The sequence below is a fragment of the Phyllobates terribilis genome, unplaced genomic scaffold (genome assembly GCF_046119375.1).
Source record: "Phyllobates terribilis strain yellow unplaced genomic scaffold, ASM4611937v1 Scaffold_7__3_contigs__length_470593459, whole genome shotgun sequence".
NCBI classification, from domain to species: domain Eukaryota; kingdom Metazoa; phylum Chordata; class Amphibia; order Anura; family Dendrobatidae; genus Phyllobates; species Phyllobates terribilis.
Window position 1 is genome coordinate 215,110,107 of NW_027362767.1, and position 17,446 is coordinate 215,127,552.

At 42.4% G+C, this 17,446-nt stretch overlaps 1 protein-coding gene across 4 annotated transcripts in view; it reads left to right on the top strand.

The window, feature by feature from the left end:
* Window positions 1–17,446, top strand: part of TNC (tenascin C) — a 177,227-nt gene that overhangs the window by 110,286 nt on the left and 49,495 nt on the right. For all 4 annotated transcript variants that reach the window (XM_073639722.1, XM_073639721.1, XM_073639723.1 and 1 more), the window contains 4 exons: window positions 10,452–10,574; window positions 15,383–15,526; window positions 16,679–16,798; window positions 16,895–17,038. In XM_073639722.1, the coding sequence (XP_073495823.1) occupies window positions 10,452–10,574; window positions 15,383–15,526; window positions 16,679–16,798; window positions 16,895–17,038 (531 nt within the window). The remainder of the gene's footprint in view (window positions 1–10,451; window positions 10,575–15,382; window positions 15,527–16,678; window positions 16,799–16,894; window positions 17,039–17,446) is intronic.

Here is a 17,446-nt window from a genome sequence, read left to right on the forward strand (position 1 = left end):
TGGCTATAAAAGGGTCCCCTAGACCCCTACCCCAAGCTTTTTAAGAGAATCATATATGGCGTGCCAGGAGACTCTATGGAATGCTTTCTCAGCATCCAACGAGAGTATCTAATTACAAATTTTTAACTGCATCTAGCCCAGGAAATACTTTGTGCCTAGTAGCAGTGTCTGCTAGTCAGCGGATTATCCCGGCTGTTAAGCAAGCTGCACCACCTGTAGTTTAGACACTTAATTTTTTCAAAGGAAATGCTTCGGGACCATGGGATACTTAGTGAAGAGCATCAGGAGGCACCCCAAGGCATAGGGGCTGGGACTGGCAGTAGGATGCCTTGCGGTGGACAGCCGAGCTCGATCCTTATAAAAGCTTTTTAACTGCAGCAGCTTTAGTGGACGCTACTGGAGCTGGAATTACCGCAGCTGCTGGCATGAGACTTGCCCTCCAATAGATCCTTGTAAATGGATTTAAAGTGTATTCATTCAAATTAGAGAGACAATTTAAATTAAAAAGCTTAGAGCTGCCTCCACCACAGGGGGGCTCGCTCGACCCACCAGTGGACAGGCACCAGTATTGGGAGAGGGGGGCTGGCCGTCAGGGTTCACCGCGGCTCTGGCACAAACCCGGCGACACGGAGGTGGCACGGGCAGGAGCGGACTGGCCGTGTTGGCTTCTCACTTTTTGGATTTTAGAAGGGCATGACATGCCTATATCTGTGTCTCCCCCTCCTTTTACTCCTCCACCTCTTTTATTTTCGCATGACTATATGTACTTGTCACTTTTCCATGTGTTAGTTATGTCTTCTGAGCAGTTTGTCAGCTTTTGGACACCTTTGAAGATGTTTTCTATGTGTTTCTATGTGTTTTTGTTTGCCTGCCATTGGTTTTAACGGTGTCCGAAGGTGTTCGACGAACAGTTCGACGAACAGTTCGGCGAACACACGGGTGTTCGACGAACCGAACCGAACTCGAACACTACGGGGGTGGCTCAACACTACTGTTAACCCTTTCGCTGAGTATGCTCGGGAGAGCACCGAGTAGTTACAGCTGCTCGGTGTTATGTTTGAATCACTACCGTGTGCATGATTTGCGACTGTTTGACAGCTTTATTACATGTGAGGAATGTCTATTTCTTACACATTCCTCACATGTAATAAAACTGTCAAACAGTTGCAAATCATGCACACGGGAGTGATTCAACCATATCACCGAGCAGCTGTAAATACTCGGAGCTCGTCCGAGTATACTCGGACAGAACATACTCGCTCAACACTAGTAAACATATATATATATATATATATATATATATATATATATATATATACAGTATATATACTTTTTAAATTATTTTTCTCTATCATTTAACCCTTCAATAGTCTACATTTTTGCCATAATTTTAGAACAAAACCTATCAAAAATAAATTATTCCTCATTACATTTTTACTTGTCTTATATCTGTGTAATCTTCACAGAAGCATTGTTTGTATACTTCTACTGAATCTATGAGGGAGGTCAAAGTCTCGAGTGCTACAAAGTGCTACATGTGTTTTTTTTGCACACTATTCATATCTTCCTCAAGGGGAAAAACAAGAATTTAGACATCTGGACAATTCACATTGTTCACATAATTCATGGTAACGTGACAATGAATGATTGACAGTTTATAAATGCCCACATTCTCATCTGATTCATACTGTACCAAGCATGCTCTCATATGAGTTAGGTGCTAATATCTCACCTTCTCTTTTTTTGCAATTTTGTTTATTTTTTTGTACTTTTTCTTATTCTTCGGGATTTATTGATGAAAGCATGCTGTGTAACCTATCTACTTTAAACCTATAAATACATGGCTTAGCATGGCTCATATTCTCTTCTATTATTTATTTGTAGGTTGGCTACAAATATATATGTATATCCCACAACTTGTATATACATAGGAAAATTGACACTTTATTTCTTGCAGCAGACATCACTTCTATGGAAATCTTCCCAAGCTCTTCGTCGCTTTGTTCTTGAGTCTTAAACGCTTGTAACATACCATTTTCCTCCACAGGTGGCTGTGTAACTATCACTTTCCGGCAGCTGGATACCAGTCACATATAATTAAATGTTGTTTTTTATTTCTTGCTTTTTATTTCCTGTCATTTCTACTCTCTGCACTGAAAATCATCTCTGTACAGCCTGGTGGTTCTATCCTCGCAATTCGCCATAATAACAGCAATTGTGAAAACAAAAGATTATCTCATTCTGCCTATTAGTGCCGGGCCGTTGATGTTATCTTCTTTCTTTAATCACATTTTTTTCCTTTGACTTTTTTTTATTTTAAATAAAGGTTTAAAATTGCAGATTAGTAAAACCCAAATTGTTAATAAGGCTTGAAATTGGAAAAAAAAACAAACAAAAAAAAACGTGCCTTATATTTTATATTTACGCAAAAATAGCTTTGTGGAATTATGACTGGTTGCTCAATGAGGTCATTTTCAGCTCCTCCAAGGTTTATATTACAATCAGACCTCGTTGGTTGTGTTGGCCGTATTATCACAGGTAGCTGATTTGAGCTGTATTAGTCCCATTCATCTAATAAGCGCTTGTAGAAAAAAACACTTTCTTCGGAAAATATCGGATACAGAAGTAAGGAACAAAATTCAGTTGCCTAAAGTTCTGGAGAAAATCATCCCTCTGTGAATGTAGCTTACCTCCCCGTTGGATATAGTGTTCAAAGACTTACGGTATACCTCCAAATATGGCTGATTATATACAAAGACATGTGAATTATTTTTTTCTGTTTCAGTTTGTATGGGATTAAAGGGGTTGTCCGGTACTTTTAAAAAAATGCCAGTGAATATTAATGATAAATACAACCTTCTTTCTAATTACCTTGCGCTGCTGATACTGCCTGTGAGTGGCGCTATTGGTGGCATTCAGCATCGGTGGCATTCAGCATCCACCGCGCGCTTTCCCAGTGAATAATGACAGGGAGAGAGCGCGGTGGATGCCGGGTGTGATGCAGGGGAATAACCCCGCCCACAACCCGACAGCCACCGGTGGAACGCGGAAGAGGGACCCCCGGCTGCAGCAGCAACTTGTCGTGACGTCAGCAGATGTCAGCGCCGGCTGCAGCCGGGGGTCACTTGATGCCTGTGAGCGGCCAGTGATAGCGGCGCTCACAGGCAGTATCAGCAGCGCAAGGTAATTAGAAAGAAGGTTGCTGCTGCAGCCGGGGGTCCCTCTTCCGCGTTCCACCGGTGGCTGCCGGGTTGTGGGCGGGGTTATTCCCCTGCGTCACACCCGGCATCCACCGCGCTCTCTCCCTGTCATCATTCACTGGGAAAGCACGCGGTGGATGCTAATTGCCACCGATGCTGGATGCCACCGATAGCGCCGCTCACAGGCAGTTTCAGCAGCACAAGGTAATTAGAAAGAAGGTTGTATTTATCATTAAAACACACTGGCATTTTTTTAAAAGTACCGGACAACCCCTTTAACAAAAAAAATGCTATGCTCCACCTCTTTAAGAATATGGAAGAAGTAGCTGTATATTGCCTTTAGCACTCTGTACAGCCTCCATCACTAAACTCATGCAGCTCAATGGCTTATAGGTTGCTTGACCACTTGCGGACCACCCATAGACTTTAAACGTCTGGGCAGTCCCACTCCGCTCCTACTCTGCAGTGACGTTCTGACATTTCACTACATAGTAGCGCAGCTACATGTCCTCATTGTGTTATCCCAGAGAGGAAGGCAGAGATGGTTTATTACAGTCTCTGCCTTCTCTATCACTTTATACACAGCACTAAATAAGCACAGTGTAAAAAGTAATAGGAGCACTGATGGTATTTCCTCCACTTACAGAGCACAGCTACATGTCCTCATTGTGTCACCCTAGAGAGGAAGGCAGAGATGGTTTATTACTGTCTCTGCCTTTTCCAGCACAGTATGCACAGCACTAAATAAGCACAGAGTGAAAAGTAATAGGAAGCGCTGATGGCATTTCCTTCGCTTACAGTGGTCTTATGATTTCTGTGTATGGGGAGGGAGCAGGAGCTCCTGGGGCGTAGGAGACCTAGACAATACAGCTATTCGGCAAGAAGAATACATTTCCCCTGTAACTGGAGTTAATATACCAGCACTAGTTACAGAGGAAATAAGATGAAAATAGAAATATTTCAATATTTAAATGCCTCCCTCAAAGGTCTTTCATGACATTATGGGGGGAACAACGTGTAAAATAAATATAAAATCTATAAATAATAAAAAAAATAATAGGTAAAAGTAAATAAATAAAAAATGCCACAGTCTAATCCAAATTGCTGTTACTAGCCCTTGCCCCATTAAAAAAGCATCCAATTTATAACAATATTTGTTACAGAATTGATAAAAATGTTTTTGATGTGTTTTAGTGGTCCTGTGTGATCATATGAAAAATGGGGAACTGAAACAGGGTGAATGGCCTGGTCTAGAACTGCTTAAAAAATAAATAAATGAATAAATCTCAACATTTTTTGTTCCAAATTAAATTGTATTTAAAAAAACCCATAATATTTATTAGTCTGGGACCACACACAGATTTTTGGTGAAACATCTTCACTGTTACAGACAACCTTCTGTAAACAGCAGAAAGTCTGATTTATACTTTTTGGGATTATTGTCTGCAACCATGTTTCTCTTTGGCATACTTGTCAACTCACCAAGAGACTCCTGAAAAAGGGAAGATTTCCCCAACTCTCAAAGAAGTTGGTCAGTCTTCCGCAGAAGTCTGCTGGAACTTTCCAAAAATCATTGTGACGCACCCCTGGGCCTGTGTCGCGCAGCGTTGCGCATGCGGGAGCTTACCCGGAGCCGGATCTGTTGAGGGTTGTAGTCTCGTGGCGGTGACCCGGTCCGTGCCCAGGGAGTCAGACTAAGTGGCGCTGTATTAGCGGTAGATGTTGTACGACTACGCCACCCGTTGAATGCAGTGAAGGAGCTGCCGCTGCAGGGCAGACCGCTGAGGCCGGTGGTAGGATTGTGCAGCGTGATAGTATCACCCCCAACGGGAGGGGTATGGCCTCAGGGCAGCTGACGTGGATGATGGGGGTAGCAGGAACCACTCGGAGACGGTAGTTCAGGGTCTTTACTGGTGACAACGATAGACCCTCCCGGAGTACTGGCTAGCGATTGGGGCCTGGTCAGTCCTTGAGCAGATGGGATCTCCCCTGGCCAGGCGGAGTTGTAGGCCTCCCAAACTAACTGTACTCTTCTGGCTACCTTGCTAGAGGCGGGTATAAGTAGCCCACGTCCCTGAGTGTACCGTGTGATGCTCACCCGTATGGCCGGTGACTCGGGGCCTTCTAGTAGCTTCCGCTCCACGACGGCGGTGCTGGTCCCATGCGTGTGACCGTGCCTTCGGGTTTCTTGGCCAGAGGACCTGAAATCCCCTGCCTGACGGATTCTGCTGCTGGGTAGGAGTTAGTCCCCACAGCCTCGGACTCCGGGTCCGGTAAGAAATCTTCTCAGTCAGGGCGAGCTCTGCAGCTGCCAGCCCCTCACTCCTTGTAACACTGCTCCCACAGAGCTCCTGTTGTTTCTTCCCATAGCTGCTTCTCTTCTCTGTCTCTACTTCTGGCATGGCCCAGGAGCTGGGCCCAGCCGGAGCCACAGCTCCCTGTCAGCCCTCCTGGCTGAACTCTCCCTCTGAACTCCCTAACCTTGCCTCAGCCCCAGGTTTATCTAGGGGAAGTTCTTTCCCTCCCAGGACTGGGCAGGAGGTGTGGCATGCATAGGATTCCTGACCAAGAGACCTCCCACCTGCTCTCAGACATAACATTGCCGTTACTGTGGAAACCAGACCCCTGGGGTGCCACATTTGCAGTTTGAACATTTGATTTTCATGGCCCCGGGGAGCCTTTTTATCAGACAGAACCCTGGAGTTTAGAAGTACATGGTTTGTAAAATGCAATTATGGAAAGGGTGTGGTCTGCTTCTTCTCCTCTGTGACTCTGGGCAATAAAAACACCGCCACATCAAAAAGGGGAAAAAGCAAGTGCTCACAGAGAAGATCATGGCCATAGCCTGGCTCAGCGTGTTCTTCTGAAACAATCAGTGTCTCACTTGAACTCGCTGAAAACTCTACAGTCGCTGTGTCACTTTCTACTTTTGGAGCGCCAGTGGACAGGAGAGCAGCAGTGCTAGAAAGCTGGACTGTTGGACCAGTTGTTACAGGTGATGCTCTGCTGCACTCCTGTGCCCTAGTGCATAACTTGGGAACTAAAGGGCACAGAAAAATAAGAAAAACTAGTCCAGTTCAGTAGAACAGCAGCAGTTGGAGAAGGTACTCAGTGTAGTTCTGGCTGCTGGACCTGACTACGCTACTCATGTGTTTTGCTGCACAACTTTGGAACTAAGTGGAATCAGTGGAAAAGGAACAATTGGAGAAGGTAGTAGTCAGCATAAACTAGAAAAAAAAGTCCAGTAAAAGGACCTCTTTAATTTAATTTCCAAAAGTCACTTGAAAACTTTGGAAGCATTTGGTCTGAGCCATAGGGATATTGATGAATGCAGACATTTAGGACAACACAGTTAGCAATAGGCAGAACTGATCTATGCCTTAGTTTTCCAGTTAATTTAGTTCTTCGTCTACACATGCCAGTTTACACTCCCACTGAGACACTTGGCATTTTGTAATAAATTACATGGAGAGTGCCTTATTCTGGTGTCTTCTGGCTTTGATGCGTCAGTAGAAAATAAATAACAAGATATTTCTTCTAAATTTATTATCTGTGGAACATTAACAATTTACACCTCCCTCCGTAGACTGGGAACGGTTGAGCGTCATTGTCTTTCATTTCATTGAATTTGTGTCTCTTTTTTTAACTCTTTTTTTTGTTTGTTTCTGGCACTAACCTGAAAGATTTTGGGGCTTTCAAATATCTTTTGAATGTTTCACTGTTGACTACTTCTTTCCAAATCAATTTTACCCGTTGCTCTTCTGTAATACTGGCAGTTCTCCATCAAACCTTTTAATGTGGCTTGTTTGGGTTTGTCGGCCATTACTAATGGACTTTTCTTGTGTGGGCTATTTATCCAGATTAAAAAAAAAAAAGAAGAAAAGAAACCCGTCCTCTTCTTTTTTTGGCGAAAAGACTCATCAAAAGGCAGATTAAAGAAAGCTGAAAAATATCTAGTGGAACCGAGAACAAATTGCTGTGGACAGATAATAAACAAATATATTTTAGCTTAGGCTCCTGTTGGGGCTGCGGGTTTTGGATGCAGCATACTAACTACTAAACAGATAAAGATGGTCAGGGTTTCTTTTGTGATTTCCATAAACTGTAACATTTGGTCCAAAATTTAGAAGATTTCGCAAAAATGCAAATTATTTCTAAAGTATTCTATGAAAACAGTCAAATCTGAAGGCATTATGTTCTAAAACTCGTTCCACAGATTCAAATCCATTGTATGAAATTGAGAATATTATGGGTGGCTGTTATATAATAATATATGATAAAGCAATCACATCTTTATCTTTAACTCCTTAAATAACCCCCGTGGAATGTTTTTGCATCAGCAGGAAAAGCATGGAGCCGTGGAAAAGTAGCTTCATGGAGCAGAGTAATTAAAAAAATAAAAATAAAATGAATATAACAATAATGCTAATACAGAAATATCCCATATTTTTCAACTTTTGTGATACACACATTTTTTTTTTTTAATTTTAAATTTTTTTTTAAATGTTATGATATGAAAATATTTTTCATAGTATTTTTTTGCCTTTTCTATTTTCTTGCAAAACAAAAAATCTGTTAGTCTTGTGTTTTCAGGGTCTTATTGCAAGGCTTGTTAAAAGGTCGATATTGACTTTTAGGATCGCTGCTTCTAATAGATGGAGTTAGAGTTCTTGTCCTCTTCCTCTATGAAGAGGCAATTTTCATATTTAATTTCCCAGAGGAGCATTGCGTGGCCTATAAGTCTCCTTACACTGGCATGTCACTCTCCACATGGAGAAACTTTACCCTTTAGAACAAAGTCTTATTCAAAAGTCTAAGGGAAAATGGCATAATAAATGCTATGCAAAGAACATACCATGCATGCTACCCTAAAATGTGGCTTACAATGTGGTGGTGCACTTTGATACTTTATCTGCTCCTTACATCTGTACACAGTAAAAAAAAATTCTCACCAATTTTTCTCTTTAATTATTGGTGCGACTTATGGTGTAGCTGATAAACAGACATTCTGTGGCACTCACCACTGATGGAATTCTTCTTCTTATTGCATTATTTAGTCATGGGTTAGAAATCGAATGGGCTTTCTTTATATGTTTAGTGAATCCTCTAATTTTAAAAATCCTATGTAAACACATAGCTGGGTGGATATATGCGTAGCTTAGAAAAGTCAATTTTTATTAATTTCAGGATCTTCAAATGACTTTTGATGCAGTATCCATGGGGTGTTTCTTCACCTTGAAGTGTCCCATGTTAACAACCCACCCTAACTCCTTTTTTTTACTCCACATTTATGTCCTCCACGACCTTTGTATCATCTAATGGCCCTTAAGCTTCACTCAGACATTAGTGTTTTTCAAATCCACAAAAAAAACTGTACGTGTGTCATCAGTGGGTAATGGGTAAATAAATAAATGACAAATCTTCTCCTATCCTTTGCAATGTTAAACACGGACAGCACATGGATAGGAATGAGTGGACCCCTGGAAGTTCAGGTTCTGGTACGTGATCCAAACTTTATTTCAAAGTTTGGTTCAGATACCAGAACGGTACCCAAACTTGAACCCGAACCCGAACCGCATTGAAAACAACATACGTGAAGTATGAATGAGGCCTTACAGGGATGTCCATTTTGAGTGGCTGGAAACAGTGGAGGGGGGCATAGAGTTTACGCTGTGGGCCGGAACTGACTTCTCTTCACCCTGAAACCCCTCTTTTAAACAGATAGTTTTCTCATGTGTGCTGTGTTGTTGTGCTCACTCTTCACTTATTTGAGAGCTGGACACCTCCGCCACATCTTTGTCCTCAGGACCGGGATTAGTAACACACACAAGGAGACCTTGGGTCTGGTTCAACAGGTTCGGTTTTACTGTAAAGATCAGGTACATGCGGCTGTGCCATTCAATATGGAGCAGAGCCCCCTGAAGATGATGTTCCCATAAAACAGTACACTTCAAGTTCCTGCCTCTGGTCTGCCCAAACTGTCCCCATCTTCTGTTTGCACTATGGACTCGCCATCCGGCAACCCAGCTTTCCTGAGGACCGTCACTGTTTCCTTTTGCTCTTCCCTGACCGGTCTCTTTCTTTTAGGAGAGAATGAGACATGGACTTCAATGCCTCTTCCGGACCATAGGCCCCGGACTGTCCAGTGATCTACGCTAGACTCACGATGCTCCTTCCTGCTGTTTGGAAGCTTAGTACTGTTAGTGTCCATGGCAGCTTGTACTTGAAATAGAACACTATCACTTTCTAAGACTGAGAACCCTGATAAGGAAGTGCTTCCCCTTTTTGTCTGATCTAACCCCTCCCTATATGTGGGCTATTCCCAAACCTCCAACTTTATCTTACCCAGTGTGTACTAACTAAATCCCTACAGACTTCCACTGATTCCCTTATTGGACAGCCCTCCGCACTCCCTGAGAATGGCCCCAAGGCCAAACCTCCTGGAAACCGAACACAAACCGGCCACAAGGACAAAATACACCTTTATATACAAATAACATATGCAAACAAAAAAACACATTTTATCAAATACAACCCACTTACCATAACGTCTTCTTGAGCACTGCTCACCCTCTTACAACAGGACACATAACGGACAAAGGAAAATTCCAGAGACATTTGGATATCGCACTGGAGTGAAAAAAAAAACGATATGATTATGTAAAGTATTCCTTATCAGTGATACAAATATTGATATACAGTATCACTTACTTTGCTAGCACATATTTAACATAATTGGTGGCCAAAGATAATGACAGTATCTCAGTATCCAAGCAGAAGATATTTATTCTTTATGACAAGAAAACAGAGGTATAGTCATTATCCAAAATTAATCAGAGCAGAATTTTAGATTTACTTTGACTCTTCCGTACAGTATCCCGTGGCGCTGAGACAACCTATATTCTTTAAGAGATAAAGCTGTCTATGACTCTGAAGATGTCTTAAACCTGAATAAATATCACATCTAAATTGCGGCTTAGTGCTGCTAAATTTATCGCAGCCTCAAAATGAAGATGTCTTAAATGGTAAAATCTTATGAAATATGTATGGGACATAAGCCAATGCAGCCTCTCCAGTCTAGTAAACATTATTATGCCAATTTTGTCAAATATTACGCAAAGCACAGTACCATATGTCATGTAATTATTAGTCATTAGATGTAGGTGGTGCGCAGGATATTTTAGAACATTCCAAGCCACCCGAGGGAGGCTTAACTATTATTGCTAAGTAGCTCTTCTTATATTTCTGCAGCCCTGGGGTCTCCAGAAGGACTTTCTTTCTCCGATATTACCGAGAACTCTGCTAAAGTCATCTGGCTAGCACCGAAGATCCGTGTTAACAAATTTGTGATCACTTATGTTCCTGTGACAGGAGGTAAAATCATGTTGGAAAAGTGTCAATAAAAAAGTAAAATTCTTGTAAAATATATCTGTGTGCACACGGATAGCTATGGATATGGTGCAGTTACAGTTGCTTTATATGCATGTTAATTGCATCTACAGCCTCTTTTAATATCTATTGGTTTGATGGTAACACATGAGTTCAGTATTATTGTCAGCCCAATAGTTATTAGAGATGAGCGGTGTTCGACTAGAACTGTTCGCCAATCTCAAATTCGAGCTGTTTTGGGCGGTGTTCGAGTTGTTCGACGAACCCGAACGATTTGCAAAATATTCGGCTGTTCGAGGTTATGTTCGATAACTGTTCGTGCACCAAAAGCGTGTCCTGCATGTCTGGCGCTATTTAGAGCACCAATCATGCAGGGAGTGTCTGCCACTCACTGTAATGCCACAGCCATGGTGGTTGTGGCATTACAGTGGTTGCCCAAATCGATGGGAACAGTGCTCACAGTGAAACATGAAAAGCCGGCAATTCATCAGCGGCATACACCGGTACCCGACAATTTAGAACCGAAAGAATAGAGTATCACACATAGATTAGATAGATAGAAACATGTCAGTCACATATATAAGAACTACAGTGACAGTGTTGGTTACTGTACTTGTCATTTAGTGTTAAAGGATTTATTAAAAAAAAATATTAGTGTTTTCATGCACCGTCTCTTTAAAAAAGCCGGCCGGCAATTCAGCAGCGGTACCCGACTATTTAGAATAGAAAGAATAGAGCATCACACATAGATTAGATACATAGAAACATGTCAGTCACATATATAAGAAGTGCAGTGATAGTGTTGATTACTGTACTTGTCATTTAGTGTTAAAATAAAGGATTTATTAAAAAAAAAAATTGGCGTGGGGTTCCCCGTAATTTTAGTCTCTAGCGGAGGTTAAGCAGACGGCTGGGGCAGATGTTTGAAGCCTGGGAAGGGAGTAATACCCACGGAGCTTCCCAGGCTACTAATATCAGCCCCCAGCTGAATACCTAGCCTTTACTAGCTATTAAAATGGGGGACCACCAAAGAAATGACGTGGGGTCCCCCCTATTTTAATAGCTAGCAAAGGCTAGGCAGACAGCTGGGGGCTGATATTAATAGCCCAGGAAGGGTGCCATGAATATTGGCCCCCTCCCAGGATAGAAACACCAGCCGTCAGCCGCCCCAGAAATGGCGCATCCATAGGATGCGCCAATTCTGGCACTTAGCCTCGCTCTTCACACTGCCCTGTAGCGGTGGCAGTGGGGTAATAGGGCAGGGGTTGATGTCAGCTTATAATGCCAGCTGACATCAAGCCCAGGTTAGTAATGGAGAGGCGTCTATAAGACACCCCCATTACTAACCCCATAGTCAAAGTTACAAAAAAACACAAGTACCCAGAATAAAGTCCTTTAATTGAAATAAAGACACAATTCTTTATTGTTGTAAATTAAACCATACTTACCATCATTCCCATTCCAGCTGAAGCCAACGATCTCCTGCAATAAAAATAAAATAATAAACCAACATCATCCTTACCTTTCCATGGTTCCCAGGACGGCTCTAGCTCTGCTACATTCACATGACAGGCTGGATCGCAGCCGAAAGCTGCCATCCAGCTTGCCATGCGGCAGACACTGAGAAGCGCAGGCATGCTTGCGCTCTGCAGTGTCTCTGAAGAATGACAAGCTGGATGGCAGCGCTCAGCTGTGATCCAGCCTGTCATCCCAATGCCATCCCAGCGTGGGAGAATTCTCCTGCTCAAGCGCTGAGCGATGAGAATTTTCCCACGCTTTCAGTGACGTGCATGAGGTGAGCTGAGTTCATTGGACATGAGCTCACCTCATGCACGTCACTTACAGCGTGGGAAAATTCTCCTGCACTCACCGCATGCGCAGGAGAATTTTCCCATGCTGTCAGTGACGTGCATGAGGTGAGCTGAGTTCATTGGACATGAACTCGGCTCATTTGGATGCCGTCACAGCCAGACACTGAGGAGCGCAAGCATGCCTGCGCTTCTCAGTATCTGCCGCATGGCAAGCTGGATGGCAGCGTTCTGCTGCAGTCCAGACTGTCATGTGAATGTAGCAGAGCTGAAGCTGTCGTGGGAACCATGGAAAGGTAAGCATGATGTTGCTTTATTATTTTACTTTTATTGCAGGAGATCGTTGGCTTCAGCTGGAATGGGCGTGATGGTAAGTATGGTTTAATTTAGAACAATAAAGAATTGTGTCTTTATTTCAATTAAAGGACTTTATTCTGGGTGTTTGTGTTTTTTTGTAACTATGACTATGGGGTTAGTAATGGGGGTGTCTTATAGACGCCTCTCCATTACTAACCTGGGCTTGATGTCAGCTGGCATTATAAGCTGACATCAACCCCAACCCTATTACCCCACTGCCACCGCTACAGGGCAGTGTGAAGAGCGAGGCTAAGTGCCAGAATTGGCGCATCCTATGGATGCGCCATTTCTGGGGCGGCTGACGGCTGGTGTTTCTATCCTGGGAGGGGGCCAATATTCATGCCACCCTTCCTGGGCTATTAATATCAGCCCCCAGCTGTCTGCCTAGCCTTTGCTAGCTATTTAAATAGGGGGGACCCCACGTCATTTTTTTGGGGGGGTCCCCCATTTTAATAGCTAGTAAAGGCTAGGTATTCAGCTGGAGGCTGATATTAGTAGCCTGGGAAGCTCCGTGGGTATTACCCCCTTCCCAGGCTACAAACATCTGCCCCAGCCGTCTGCTTAACCTCCGCTAGAGACTAAAATTACGGGGAACCCCACGCCAATTTTTGTTTTAATAAATCCTTTAACACTAAATGACAAGTACAGTTATCAACACTATCACTGTACTTCTTATATATGTGACTGACATGTTTCTATGTATCTAATCTATGTGTGATGCTCTATTCTTTCTATTCTAAATTGTCGGTACCTGTTGATGAATTGCCGGCCGGCTTTTTTAAAGAGACGGTGCATGAAAACACTAATATTTTTTTAAATAAATCCTTTAACACTAAATGACAAGTACAGTAACCAACACTGTCACTCTACTTCTTATACATGTGACCGACATGTTTCTATCTATCTAATCTATGTGTGATGCTCTATTCCTTCTTGTCTAAATTGTCGGGTACCGGTGTATGCCGCTGCTGAATTGCCGGCCGGCTTTTTTAAAGAGAGTGTCTTCTGAGCAGTTTGTCAGCTTTTGGACACCTTTGCAGGTGTTTTCTATGTGTTTCTATGTGTTATTGTTTGCCTGCCATTGGTTTTAACGGTGTTCGACGGTGTTCTAAGGTGTTCGACGAACAGTTCCTCGAACATCCCGGTGTTCGACGAACCGAACCGAACCCGAACACTACGGGGGTGGCTCAACACTAATAGTTATTAAGGCAGTGACTGGACAAGTTTAAAGAAGCAGACTAATCAAAGTTTTTATCCTCTTAATATATTGCAGTCATCATATTATATACTGTATATGTACTTACAATTGCTCCTTTTCACTTTCTACCCAGCTAATTCTTCTCTTTTCTCCGCTCTATGTAGAAACAGGAAGTCTCTTTTTCCTGCATGAGTCATCCCTTTCTTCAACTCATGACTCAGCTGCTCCTCCTCCCACTGCAAGGGACTTTTGCAGTGATGACTCATGCAGGAAAAATTGACCTCCTGTTTCTCCATAGAGCTTAGAACAATTCAGCTAGTCAGTTTTTAATCACGTGATTTCTCAGATCTAATGGAAAAGAGAAGAATTAACTGAGTAGAAAAGAAGTGCTTCTTTAAAGGGGTTATCCAGACTTTTCTTTTCTTTGCCTGTTCTGCCCTTCGATGATCTGTCCTGGCTTGGGCAGTGATTATCCTCCATACTTTGACCTCACATCCACAGAGGATTTCTTTCTCTTCCACTCTGCTCTGTAGACAAGGTGTACTTCCGATGTCTTGCTGATTGACAGCTCAGCCTAACTCAGCAGAGAGCCGGCTGTCAATCAGCATGACACCGCCATTGACGCCCTTTTTACAGACTATCAGAGAAGGAGCTACTGTGTTGATGTGACATCACAGGAAGTAGGAGAATCATAGGGAAGGGTGGTCCGTCATCACTCTGAGCTGGAAGAGATCATCACAGGGCAGCACAAGCTGCTACCTGCCACTTAGCCTTGTAGGATAAAAAATGATCCTGTATTACCCCTTTAACTTCTGCTGCAACCAAAACACTTCTTAACTGTGGTCTTACATTAAAGAGAAACTAGGGGCTCATATCTGGAATTGGTAGGACTCCCAGAGATCAGATATACATCACCTGACTTAAATACATGACATGGTGCTCTGGGACAAAGATATGAAAAGAGGACATGCAATCTTTCCTGACATGAAAGTGTTAATAAATACTTTTTCCATGAAATAAGAATTGTGAAGCATTATTACTAGGACTCTGCATTGTGCCGATCCTCTTGGAAATGAATGAATAAATTGACAACATGCTATTGCCAGTTGGGTTGTGTCCCTGTCCAACAAGTGCTAACAAAGTAAGGCTTTGTAGGGACACTCCTTAATGACGAGGAGAATGGTAACACCCAGTTGTCAATTTATTGATACATTTCTAGGAGGAATAACAGAGGAATGGATCAAAACTAATTTTATAACAAAAGATGCTCCAGAATTGTTATGTCATGGTGAGTGCAAGCATTTACTAAAACAGACCTGTCAGTGGAGGTCACAAGTGAAAACTAAATTGCATCCAACATTGAGCACTTCTCCGATCTTGGATCAGTTTACAGTTACTTAAAGAAAACTATTCAGATTTGTACTTTTCAGGTGCCAGCAGCACAGTGGAAGTGGACAGTTCTAGAACCCAGACTACATTGGTTAGCCTGATGCCGGGTGTTGAGTACCGTGTAAGTCTTGTATCTGTGAAAGGCAGTGAAGAGAGTACACCCGCCTCCGGTACCCTGACGACAGGTATGTAGGCTACCATATAATGGTCATACTCTGTATATACTATCAATTAAAGGGGTTTATGTTGTTAAGACAATCCTTGCCTATATGCCGTAATATGATCAATCGGATATATACATTTTCTGTATCATATTCTAATATTGGAAACATTCACAAATGCAAGTGATCCAAATCTCCGAAGGTCCCTTCAGTAGAATACAAGTCTTGGTTTACAGTAATATCCGCCAGATGAAGTCAATGTGATATCCATCTGCTCATCATTTCGTCTGTGTCTCTGGTGCTTTAGGCGCATAGATGCATTACATTGTAATGTACATAGTGCACCTGTATTACAGAAAAGAGAAGGTTCTTCACAAAATTAGAGTCTGTCCAATATAAGATCTATGAGATCAACTGGTAATCTCAGTAACAAGCCCTGTGGTTTTAGTCTTTTTGTTTGTCCATGGTGGTTATGTGAATTATGCAGATGCGTCTACCCTTAGAGGGGTTGTCCCTGGGAGTAGTTTGGTATAAAAAACAAAACTCACTGTACTCACCTTCCCCTGGTTCACCGGAGGATCTCTACCACTGCTCGCGATGTCTGGCATTGGCTGCAGCTCTAACATCACGTTGGCAGCCAATCAGTGATCTCAGCACCTCTGAGTGGGGCGTTCCATCTACACTGGCAGAGCCAATGAGCTCAGTGATTGGCTGCTGTGCTGTCCATGTGACATCAGAGCCACAGCCAATGCCAGACACGGAGAGCAGCAATGGAGACTCCCCGGTGGTCCCGGAGAAGTTGAGTATAGCATGTCTTGTTTTGTTTTTTTTTTTTAAAAACTGCAAACATTAACTGAAGGGGGACAACACTTTCAACTTTTGTTCAATTTCACCAATTTTTAACATTACAAATTTCAAACGATGCCATGACATGCTAGGAAAGCCATTGCTAGGCTGCAATTTACATCACAACCGTTTGGTAGCCACACATAGAGACATAAAGCATAAACGTCTCCCGACAGATTATTGCAGAATCATGGTTTTTTTTTTCAAAAGCTGTTAATTTCACACCACACATCTCAGGATACCTCAAGCCGAAAAGTAAGAAGGACACATCTGTATCTTAAGAAATTTCCATTTTAAACTTCTAAGTCTCAAATTTTATTTACGTCGTAGCCATCGACAGTCCATCGGGTCTGAGAGCCATAAACGTCACCGATTCTGACGCTCTGGCCTTGTGGAAACCCTCTTTGGCATCTGTGGATAATTATGTCATCTCCTATTCTGCAAAGAATGGTAAGGATGAAGACCCTTATCTTCTACTAGAAGTCCCTTTATTATTATTATTATTCCATTTAATTACATTGTAACGTGTCTTATTTTTTGCCGCAGCTCCTGCCGTAGAGGTCATCGTCTCCGGAAACTATGTTGAAAATGATATCATCGGGCTTCAGCCGTCTACTGAATACATATTAAAAATGTATGCTGTTAGAGGAGCACTTAGAAGTCGGGAAATCTCCACTATATTCACTACAGGTGTAGTAAAGCTGCAATTACATGCACACAAATGTTCTCTCCATAGTCTCTGCCATAAGCGCTCACCTTAATTTAGGTATTGAACGCATCTGTCCTGAGAATCAGCAAGTGATAATATAAATGCTAATGCTAGGTGTTCCTACGATCTATATCTGGCATCAATGTTGCTTGTAGATGAAAAAGATTATCTATTGTCTAAAAGCAGATGCAGGCTTATACTTGTCATACAGCTCTTGACACCAAGCCGGAGCTCAAGGGTTGTATTCACAAAAAATTGTATATGTATAAAACCAGGTGTCACTAACAAAAGGTCTGAAGACACTAAGGTAGAATAATATGATGACAGTTTGACAGCTAGAAGTAGGGAAAGCTACAATTCTTCACTTTTAGCTTATAATGTTTAGCTGT